This window comes from Nematostella vectensis, chromosome 5 (assembly GCF_932526225.1).
Source record: "Nematostella vectensis chromosome 5, jaNemVect1.1, whole genome shotgun sequence".
Lineage (NCBI taxonomy): Eukaryota > Metazoa > Cnidaria > Anthozoa > Actiniaria > Edwardsiidae > Nematostella > Nematostella vectensis.
This window is the reverse complement of record NC_064038.1, coordinates 12,908,404-12,920,260: the sequence shown is the minus strand read 5'-3', so window position 1 is coordinate 12,920,260 and position 11,857 is coordinate 12,908,404. Positions and strand designations below refer to the sequence as shown.

The 11,857-nt window shown below is 44.5% G+C and overlaps 1 protein-coding gene across 4 annotated transcripts; it reads left to right on the top strand.

The window, feature by feature from the left end:
• Window positions 1–2,856: 2,856 nt before the first annotated feature.
• LOC5514164 (LWamide neuropeptides) lies at window positions 2,857–7,513 on the top strand. Of its 4 annotated transcripts, none has more exons than XM_032383739.2 (3): window positions 2,864–3,009; window positions 5,229–5,284; window positions 6,441–7,513. In XM_032383739.2, exon 3 carries the CDS (start codon window positions 6,445–6,447, stop codon window positions 7,234–7,236), a length of 792 nt encoding a protein of 263 aa, XP_032239630.1. In that variant the 5' UTR covers window positions 2,864–3,009; window positions 5,229–5,284; window positions 6,441–6,444; the 3' UTR covers window positions 7,237–7,513. The 4 variants fall into 4 exon arrangements, with proteins under 4 accessions (XP_048583863.1, XP_032239630.1, XP_001634396.2 ...); XM_001634346.3 differs by having other exon boundaries at window positions 6,438–7,513; XM_048727906.1 differs by lacking the exon at window positions 5,229–5,284 and having other exon boundaries at window positions 2,857–3,009; window positions 6,438–7,513.
• Window positions 7,514–11,857: the final 4,344 nt, after the last annotated feature.

Genomic DNA, 11,857 nt, shown 5'->3' with positions numbered 1-11,857 from the left:
CGTAGATCATCGAGGGGGAGGTTTTCTTTTGCGTTTTCTATTATAACAGGCGAACCGTTGAAAGAACACTGCGCGATTTCAGTGGCTCCCATGCCAAGTTTGCCATGTGGCGTATGATCGCCTGTATCCGAATCAGACGTCTTGATATCGGCGAATTCGCCGCCGCGGCAGCAGACGGACTTTGGCGATTTTGAGCGGGCGATTGCAACTCGCTCGTACGAGTCTACAAAATTTCCTAGTGTGTTGTAGGCTTTAGCGGGTCTTTAAAGAACATCTTAAGTGACTTGATCCAGGAAAACAGCAATTTCACATCCTGGACAACAAACATTTTCTAGAAATAAAAATTAGAATGCGCATTAGTGATATATAGACCCCCCCATTCTCCCCAATCCCCTCCGTCTTCAGAGAGGTGTCTTCAGAAGCAGTCAAGTATCGCTATGTGTGGAACCCAAGTGTATAGCTAATCTGCTGAAGCCTAAGACACTCTTTTGTGATTTTATACGCTCGCATGAGCGAGTTCAATTGCCGGCGATCGCCAGCGAATTTGACTGCCAATTTGACGAATCAGACGTCTAGATATCGGCGTGGCGGCAGCAGATATTTAGCCGGCGCTCGCACGAGCGTACGTGTGGTAGTGTTATAGTCTAGCGAGGTAGAAATCGTCCCATGCTTGCAACGGTCCTTGATACTAGAAACTTCTCGGGATCATTTAAACATCCTGTTGTTGTTTTTCCGGACTACATGGGGGGGGGGGGGGGGGGGATTCGATGCTGGCTTTGTTAGAGAGTGGGTATATTTCTTAGGTTTGAAAAACAAGAAAGCCTTTTTTTAAGTCTTCAATATTGATACTAACGTCTAAAACTATATTTTAGAACACTATTCTTTTCAATAACGAAGCACAATCAGGGAAGTGGTACAATCAAACATGCTGTACGTGTATGATGACTTCTGTCCCTATCTTTAAATATCTATTTATTTTGGGATAAAGCAGCTGTGAGCATTCACAACAAATTGACGGAAAATTATTTGCTACCGAAACTATGAAGTTTTACATGACACAAAAAAGGAAGTTTAAAACCTTAGCTCCAAGGAAATGGTGTTTTTAGAGTGTGAATGGAAAGTGATTTTGTATATCAGCAGAAATACAGTAGATGACTCCCTATGAAGGCAAATGCTAATTCGTTAATCCAATTATCGTCCCATTTCACTCATAGATTACTCGTTTTTCTCGCTAAGAGTTTGTGCAAACAATGGAGTTGATTTTATCATTTGGCTCTTAACACTAGTTTCCACCAGCTGGAAATCGCTACTTCGCTTCTTCCATTTTTTAATTTTTCGCCATTTGCTCTCGGAAAAAACCCTGCCACATTTGATCTAATGACCAATTTAACTCTCATTTTTCAACAAGTAGACTCGCTCAACGCACAAGCCGTTGTTTCTTTGTTTTATAATAACAAACGGAATTAACCTTTCAGGGAAACATTATTTGACGAAATGAAAAATAATTAACATTTTTATTCTCAGTAAAGTCGATTTGTCAACCCCTGCGATTTAATTGTTAGTGGGTTGAAACGTGGGTGCTTAGTACGTGCAGCTATCAAATTTTATGGACGCAAAACCGGCAATTTCTGGCGATTAGTGGGGGCTGCATTTAAAATTCGGACTCTCCAGTATATTTACTTGCTGTCTACCAGGTGGTAAAGAATTCTTCTGTGAAAACCGATTTCGCCTTTTTGTTTTTTACCTGGTGTGTTATAGCGTGAGTTGTCAGCTATGGCTGACATGAATATTTGGACTGTATGTTTGTTTCTCTCAAAATACGTTTAAAACTGATACCAAGACAAGAGGGTCATATCTAAACCTTACTTATATTGACTTAGATAAAACTATTTCTACGTCAAGAGGATAATTGTGCTTGGGAGCTTTAAAACGCCACGGGTTCTTATCACCTAAGATGTCCCACCTCTAAATTGAACCCTTTATGAATAAGAAATTTGAAATTCCAAGCAACAGTGGAATGGAAAGTGAACAGTTTGTTGTAACATCAGAATCGATGTAGTGTTTAATCTTAAATGCATAGAGCAGCTATATTCAGCTATATTCCTTCTAAAGCCCAGTGCAAACTGCGCCAACACCTGCCAGCATTGCTGGCGAATTTTCGCTTGAATGAATATAGGACAAAGGATATTTCAAAATAGGAAATGGAAAGGAAAGGTCACCTTCTGGCGTGTGTTGGCACAGTTTCCATTGGGCTTAAGCGAAGAATGATAGCCAGGTGTTTCAGAAGTTTTCGAAAGGGCTGATGACAGTTGCTATAAATTGTTAAGATTAAATTGAAAAATATTATTTTTTGAAAAATTTTCAGTTTATGTTTCATTTTATGTGGATCTAAATTCGAATAAAAGTATCTCGATCAATAATGCATCTCATCACTATGTCGTCAACATGTTCTCCTTCCTAATCTTACACAAACAGAGGTGGTTACAATCAAATGAAGTTTTGATAACTCTACTTGTGCATAACAAATACACAACGCAAACAAACCTGCAGATTTTTGCCTACGGATTTCATAATAAAATTTAACACTTATGTGTTTCTATTTACAATAAAAGAAATAGGATTTGGATTAGCGCACATACAAGTTCAAAAGTACTAGCGGATGTTAAAAAAAGATCAAGAATCTATGGCGAATTTCATTTTTCCTGATCTTGAATAACTAAAAAAAACCATCTAGGCTTAATGGGGAAAATTATCTGGTCTTTTTACGTCGATATTGTGCGTTGGCTTGCGATTGGTCGTGGTTAGCACTTATCTTTAGCTACCTTACTCTAATTGCATTCTGGTTTTAACAATTGCGCCAATCAAGCATGCCCCTCGTGGTCCTAACCAGAGTCATTCTGTTGATAAGGAAGTTCCAAGTTTCAGCCTGGTCATTGTGATGTATATATAAGCGCGTCTTTTTAGTGTTTAAGACACAAGTCAAGGGGAAGACCAAACTAAACACATAAGGTAAGAGTACAGGCCAACATCTCTATAACCATTTTATCCCTAGCATTTATTCCCTTGATCTCCTGAACGCACACCACCTTTACTGGACCAACTAAAGGACATAGCTGGGTGGTTTATGAAACGCCGTTACCGTTCCGAAATCGTTTAATCCACTATTCTCATATTCCCGTACTATACTCCTCCCATAGCAGAATGGTTAAATCTCAATGGTTAAAACTATAAGCATTGAAATTGTGCAGACAAATCGAATACCAATTCTTCCTGTTTTTAATGATTTTTTTTTAATTAATGCCCCTCCCCCTCAAAGAAAAAAAACAGTTCCAAAATGTTTGTAAAAGAAAGTAGACAATTCTGATGTATACGTTACTTATTTTTATCCTGGGACTTAATACTTTATTTACAACAAGTACGGTTGCTTGCTTTGATCTCATCTTTGATCTGATCTTTTTTCGACTAGCCGAGGTGAATAGAAGTAATGAAGTGGTAGTTTCAATCAACGTTGGGGCTTGTATATAGGGACCTAGAAGCGCCTTTTTTCCGGTTTGATACATTGACCGTTTTTTGATCAAGTATAATCGGTTGTATTCAATAGCAATCTCCCCCAAAATGTCCTGAAAATTTAAACCGCTTGCGCACTTCTCCCTTTTTCAAGAAAAAGATGTGTTTTTTATGTCATTATTTAGGATTTAGATTTCTATTGCGCATGACAATAGATATCCGCTGACCTCCAGGTGTTTCCGGCGATAATTTGCCCAAACCACAAGAGAGCGCGGGGCTATTATCCACGGGTGTTAAAGAAAGGACACCTCTTTGTTTCCGAATAATTTTATTATACATGTCTTTTTCTTTATTTTGGATTATAAATATTATTTTCTTGTTTTACATCATAAATCTTTCTTTTTCAAGTGAGAGTAAATCAACATAGTGTTGAAATGTATGGTAATGGTTTACCTGGAAACAGCTGGCATTTCAAGCGTCATACCATTGTCTTCTTTGCTCTTACATAGCTTTTTGGTATACACAGAGGCATATAAAACATACCAGTTCAGTTTGTGTTTATGGATTTCCGAGGAAAAAAAAGCGTTAGGATAGCCCATAGTCGTTAGCTTTTCGTTTCGAGTAAGAGCTGACTATCGAAACGTCAGTGAACATTAAAACACACAATTTCAACCGTGGGTTGATTTATTTCCTTGTTTCCACCACGCCTACTCAGACCACCTTGTTATTCTACTGCTTGTCCATGCTTTTTCTTATCATACCATCTCTTATTTTAAATTTTATTTTTGTTAAAAAAAATATATTTTTGTGTAAAACTGTATAAAAAAGGAAATAGATTTAACCATGGATAGGCAAAAGTGTATGATAATGCATAAGAAGTATCGCTCTATAATCTGAAAAATAGATTGCGCTTCAAATGATCACATATTGTTAATGGCGTTTTAAAACTCTCTTGTCTTTCTAATCAAAAATAATGTACAAAAAATAGACTTTCGAAATCACATTCATTAAGTTAACAGCTTTTAAAGTGTCATTACTTCTTTGGAGATATTCAAGGGTGGTTTACGAGGATTTATATCCGTTTTGGAATTCGGCAAATGCTCACTTAAGACGATCCGTAATTCCCACCCTTGCCTCTAGATTGATATGCTTTTGAAACAAGATTAATTGTTATAAAATTGTGCGCTTCTTTAAGTTTTTTTGACGTAGTTAGTGAGTTACAGCCTTCTTATGATTTTGTAATTAGCTGATTTAGATAATTTTGTAAGCTAGAAACGGTGAGAATATTCAAGCGAACTCTTGGGAAAACGTTTTTTTCCTAGATATCTGCGTGGGCTTGAACATGTCACCACTTGATAAAGAAAAAAAACACCTTTGAACACATTCAAAATGAGCCAATTTTGCACTCCTCTCTTAGTCGCAAGATAAGAGTCCCCTATCCTAGCCACATAGTTAATTGCCGAGCACGATATCGGGCAACTTTTCAATTATGTTCACATACCAGTAATTTCCTATCCGTGGCATGTTTGACTACAGGGCTCAGACAGCCAATGAACCTTCCCTGCGGCTAAGTTGTATTTGGTCTTACTTTACTGCGGTTTTGCGCGTTTAAAGGTTTTTCTGGGTTAGCTATCAGATAGGACCGCGCTTTGTTAATAAGGGAACGCTTTTAATTTTCCTTGTGAGTAAGATAAAGCTACAGACCCTGCATTTGTTTGCAGGCGCGTCGCACCCAGTACCTTGAGACAGCCCCTTCGGAACGGACGACATTGGCAAGGTACGCGTCAAACCTTTCTGTTCCCATCTTTCTCGTTGTATTTTCAAGTTTCAAAATTTTTCATTACCATATTTTGTGTTTCTCGTCTCTTTATTTATAAAATCATACCATTTTTATATAGGAATCATGATTTTAATGCAGTGATATAGTATTCAAGATTCGAAAAGGAATGGCCAATGCAAGATAAGGTGTTTTGGATCGTCTCTTTGTAGTATTAAAAAGTCTATTTTCAAATTCGTAGTTATCTCTGACGGTTACCAATTCAAGAAAAAGAAAGCATTTAAAGAGTTACGCGTTTCATAAACACCCAGTTTAATATGTGTTGATTTTTATTTTTGGCAAAAACTTCGTGTGAATTATAACAAAATTTTAACATTTTGTTTCTTTTTATTTGCTTTATTAGCTCATATGAACTTTCAAATTTGTGACTAAGATAAGGAGGCTAAATAATCAAGCATTCTTTGCTTCTAATTCTAATAAAACACCTTTTAATAAAAACGTTTAATTTTCAGTTGAGGTTGGGCCACTCATAGTCGGAGCACCTTAAGATTGAAAATTTTCTTACTTAGTTTTTCTTATTTAGTTTTGCTTTTGCAACATGCTATTATGAAACAACAACCCTTTTGGGAAGGTGAAAACTTCTTTCTGTATATGTTTTAACATGCGCTAAAAGAATGCGAATGTGAACTTTTAGAAATGCAACATTATATATTAAAAAAAACTGCCAAATTAACCATCCACAATTAAAGCCCGATATTTGAGTTACAATATTTGTTTGAAAATATTTCTATTACTAGTTGAATTAAACGATGCTTTTTGCGTCTCGGTATTGAGTGCGAGTGGTGCTGGAAGATACAGGGAATAGGGGTTGGGGTGTAAGTAGTATTTAAGTGGTCTTCTACATCTACATTTGGGGGGCCTTGCAAAGGGGGTACCCATCAGGCAAGACAGTACCCATCAGGCAAGGGGGCACAAAGGATTTGTATGCCAATAATTTCAAAGGAACACCAAAAAATACTGACATCGTTACAAAGGGTACTTTTTCTTTGTGTGTATGTCTTAATACGTGGTGTTATTTTGTATTCCCACTAAAAATGGTGATTTTATCCAATTCCATTCGCAACAAAAGTAGTAATACCCAGTCTCCTTTCAGAAGAATCATGTTGTCTTTGGTCGCCTTGGTAACGCTGGCCCTGATAAGCCCTGAGCTTGCATCGGGCTCCCCCTTCAGTCAGATGCGACGATCGCTATTGGAGGAGCAGTGCCTGCCTGGTGTATGGGGATGCAAACGAGGCGCGCCTGCGGCCCTCAACGAGCAGCGACGAACCGCCAGCGAAGAGAGCGACGAGCAATGCTTGCCAGGTGTATGGGGCTGCAAAAAGAGAACAGTTATCCAAGAGCGACAATGTCTACCGGGCGTCTGGGGATGCAAGCGAGGATTCGATATCCCAATTCAAGCCAAGAAAAAGCAGAAGACTCCTGAAGAATGCCCCCCTGGATTGTGGGGCTGCAAACGCGGTTTTCTGGGAGGTTATTATCCAGAGACATCTCCAGACTACTACCAGCAGGGGATGCCCAGTGAATACTCCGAGTACCAGCAAGGATACCCCAGCGATTACCAGAACCTGGCGAGCTACTATAAACGACGTCTAGCGATTAGAATGAGACGGTCGGTCGAGAAGGAGGACGAGCAGTGTCTGCCCGGTGTATGGGGCTGCAAGAAAGACAAGATCGAGGCGAAGAAATCCGAAGATCAATGTCTGCCCGGTGTATGGGGGTGCAAAAGGGACAAAATAGCGAAGAAACAAGCAGAGGAACAATGCCCGCCCGGCTTATGGGGATGCAAGAAAGATAATATTGAGATTGAGAAGACGGAAGAGACCAAGAAGTCCGAAGACCAATGCCTGCCCGGGGTATGGGGATGCAAAAAACGCAGCGTCACATCGAACTAGCCCTCCCCTCCCTGGGAATACCACATCGCTGGAAACCAAGCATTCAATCATACCACTACGTCTCTGAACTCTAAACTTACTGTTATAGAAACAGTTTAATTCATCCTATCGGCTATAGAGCCGGTGTGACGTCACTCGGGACTATGGAGGCGTACTCAGCGACTGTTGTGTACAGAGTATATTTAATGGCCGCTGCAAATATTTAGTTTTATTCATGGAAAATGTCCTATAAGTGTATGATTGAAAACAAATAAAGGCCGAAAGAGGCTTCCTGAAATGTTTCTATGCTTTATTTTATATCAGGCATAGTAACGGTTCATCTACCATTTTTTCTTCTTTTTATCTTCTACGCTTTTTGTAAATGATATATAATTTTACACTTACTAAACAAACTTAAGAAACCTCCAGGAGTGTACTGATTTAGAGGACTGATTTTAAGGAGCCGACCTTTCACTTTTTTGGGGCGGGGGGGGGGGGGGGGCAGAAATCATGCACTTTACTGTAAAAAAAACCTCAAGCAACATTGAGTTCAAAACTCCCACAAGGTAAAAAAAACATTGTGCACGCCAAACACCTTCGAAATTGAATCAAATGTTAAAGCATCACTGAAAGTGACTGTGCAATCTGTTAGGAGAGAAGGGTAAGAAAGAAGGAAAACCATTTGGTAAAGTTAAGCCTCCTTCCTATCTCGCAAACGTCTCACCTAAACAGCCTTTCTACATACGACAAGACAAATAGTCTTCACTCCCTCCCCCCCTCGACACATTAGTTGAACTACCACTTAATAACCTTGTGTTGATCTATCATGCGTGTGTTTAAGGGGGGAGGGGTCTGGCCGCGCCCTGCTCTTGTCTTCGTTTGATCGGTTGACACTGCTTTTGGTGTGAATTTTGATAGAAAAAATTTAGAGAATCATGATGTTGATGATGATATGGGCGAATCAGAGTTCGTCGTAAAACATAAGAAAGCTGCCGTTTATTACAAAATACAGCATCATTGCGTCGTTATATACGTATAATTATATTACACCAATTTTAGAGACAAGGGGGGGACTGGGTGGTTTGAGTGAAACCCCGCTGGGGGCCGCGGCGGGCCCCTCCGACCCCCCCAACCCCATCTTAGGCTTGGGAGGCGCGGCGCGCCCCTCCGAGCACCCCAGCCCCCAGCCCCTTCTCATGCAGATGAGGCCCCGCGTAGATTGCTAATTATCCATCTACGTCGGGACCACTTCGCGTTGATGGATAAATCTACGCAAAACCTACGGAGCGCGGAATAACCGTTTTTCGGCCGTAAATTCAAAGCCGCTGGCGTGGCGTTTAAACCTGAGTTTTACTCACGTGGTGCTTGAATTGCTCCCAATCCCCCAGTTTGGTCGTGCATGTTTTCATGTCTTCGGACTTCTCTCGGGATTTCTCTGCTAAAGCAGCGATAATAGGGCGATGAATACCGTCGTGTGTTTTTTTTATCGAACGCTCGATCACCGGCCACGGGTCTACGATTTTATGGCAGTCATTGTTTGCCACAGAAGCCTCCTGTTTCCGAAATACAGTTTCAGAGAGGCGGTCGAACTCTTTAAAACTCCATCTACGAAGGCGTCCTCCTCTTTCCCCTCGGTTGTTACTGAAAGTTTCCAGCCAAGCACTTTAGGTCTAATTCCTTGTTTGAGTCGAGCCGCCATCTTGGATAACTAAGCTTGGTACTTCATGACATACGTTTTTAAGGGCTTTGTGGCTCGCACCCTAAAAAATGGAGCTGTTATGAAGTATCATGGCTATGTTTTTCCAATGATGCAGTTCGAACCCCCAAGGACTTGCAATTAGACTTCCGTCTGTCCTGTGGTATACCGAGCGTTCAAAGGATGAGGTGCAGAAAGGATTATTGCGGGTGGCTAAAGGTCGGCTACGCAAACACGTGCGACCGGAGGTGCATGGACACCTACTGCAAGGTGCACCTCCAAAGGCTCCGTAAGGGCATCCCCCTCCCCGTGCCGTGCAGGATCTGCGGCATAGGGACTCGGTCGGAGACGCGGTTGTGCCGCCCCTGCGGAGCGAATCGTGAAGGGCAGAGGATGCGTGGCGTCGAGAGGCGCGCTCGGAAATGGTTCGCACTCATCCTGTCTGACATCGCAGCCCGCGGTACGGGCAATTGACACTGGGTGGCACAAGGCATACCCAAACGCTCGTCCTGTCCGACACCGCGGCCCGCGGTACGGGCGATTAGAGACTGGGTGGCACAAGGCATACCCAAACGCTCGTCCCGCCGGCTGTGGTACAGGCATCTAGAGACTGGGTGGCACAAGGCATTCCCAAACGCTCGTCCCGCCGGCTGTGGTACGGGCAATTAGAGACTGGGTGGCACGGGTTATACCCGAACACTCGTCCCGCCGGTTGTGATACGGGCAGTCGGAGACTGGGTGGCACAGGGTATACCCAAACATGGACGCTTATATAGAGAAGATTCTCGATAGCATGCCTGACAAAGAGGCGCCCGCCGTACTGGCAGGGCTGGTCCAGATCATCCTGGACGAGGACATCCCCGACGATGTCAAACACAAGCTGCTTAAGCCGCTCGTACCGGCGAAAGTGTGGACAGAGGAAGTCGACCCTTTGCTGCCGGGACGGCGGCAAGAGGGCCCAGAGAGCTTAGACCCCGAGGAGTACTATTCTCTCTTCCTCGGCGGCGCCCATCTTCGGTTCCCAAGCGTGGATGCCACTCTTCGGGGCCAAGACATAAGGGCCGGTGTTTACCAGGAGATACGAGATCTTGGTGGAACAGATGTCATTGCTCTAAAGCCGGTTATGCGGGGGCCTGATATTAATGACGACGGCTCGGTGTGGTGGGTCTCGCACGAGCGAGAGTCTCTGAGGGCAAACGCAGTGCTGTCGCTGGTGCTCGAGATGGTAGACCCCGACCGGCGTTACGGACTCTTCACGGTCGTTGGTAAGGCCCCCGCAGAGCCATTGGCGCCAATCACAGAGGAGGAAGGGCGCTCGGAGCACAAAATTGGTGAGTCGTTAGTCAAAAGAGGGGACCAAATCGCAGTCGGCGCCCTGGAAGGCATCGATGCGGGTATTTGGGAGGAAGGACGGGAGTACCTCGTCTACGTGAGATACGAGCTTCGCCCTTTACCTGAGCAAAATGGGGAGCCTGGGCCAATGTTTCAGCGAGAGTGGAGTGACGCCTTCGCTAACTGTGTTGTGAGCTACGTTGCCGACTTCTTGAGGAATCGCGGCACCTCGCGCTCCCTTGGTCTGACCAAGACACGAGGCAAGATCCTCGAGCGATTTGACAAGAAGCTGGCCACTACGGGATGCACCAAAGAAGACCTCTTTGAGATGGAAAAGAAGCTCGAGATGGATGCCCTGGGCAACGTTATGTGGGACTCGGGGAAGTACGAGAGGGGGTACACACAAATCCGCATCCCTTGCCACAATAACCACGCCTGAGCGGAGCTTCCGACCGAACCACCTGCGATCGCGAGCGTCCACGGCCTAGACTTCGAGGCTGAGGGGGAGCTTCGTTCGTTATGTCAGGAGAAGGTGGCGCCTCGCGCTACCAGTGCCGCCACAAAAACGCGCGAGGCAAAAGTGCGAGAGGTGCTCATTCGCTTTATAAACAGGGCGATCCCCAGAAGCACGAGAATCTGGCTGTGTGGGCGTGGTATAGTCACGCACGAAGGCAAACTGTACCGATCGGGACAAGACGGATGGGCTATCGACAGGGCGTTTACAGACGAGACTGATGACCACCCAGCCTACCAAGAGTACACCGAAGCTACGCACTCGATGGGCGGTGCAGTAGGGTATCGCTTCAAGAAGTGGACCCAAAGAGAGAACATCAGGCCAACGCCTCTTAAATACAGGGACGTCTGGCGAGCGGCGCAGGTTGAGTCCAAAGTGTGGAATAGCAAGGAAAACTTAGGGGCGCAGCCTCATGCGCACATCGACATGCGTGCGGCGTACCTAGGATGCGAGGACAGTGTCTTCGGCGGCGCCTCGGACGACATTGATCTGGTACGGAAATACGGCTTCCCTATGAACGTGTATCGTATCGCGGATGTTGTGGGACGGCCATTGAGCGAGGTTCTTCAACTAACCGGGGCCATTCAGCTGACCGAGTGGGAGTTCTCTGAGGCCTGCCACTCCTACACTTCCGGGAGGGTGGGGCAGCACTTGGAGCAGAACGAGGGCTGGATCACCACGCCAGAGCTCAAGGACCTGTTAGACTCGGGTGACCTCGTCATGGCCACGTTGAGGGAGGTATTGTATAGCGTCGGAAAAAAGGACTCCATCAAGTTCCCCCACTCCATCGCGTGCCGCCCCGGCGGCAAAGACTCGCAGTACCCCGAGGGTCGAGATCTCGCTGTCCGTTTCGTAGGCAAGTGCGCTCGCCACGGCGACGAGTCCTCGATCGTAGTCCGCGACCGTGAAGAAGCCGCGTATTTGACAAACCTCCTTGCGGGCACCGACCACTTACTTAACTTCGAGCATGCCGACGGGGCTCATCTGATCCAATACAAAGACGGAGTCCGGCGCTCACAATGCGGCGCATGTTGAGGTGGATCCCTCGCGAAGACGTCCTCCGAGTGTGCACAGATGCCATATACGCAAAGGCGGTGCCC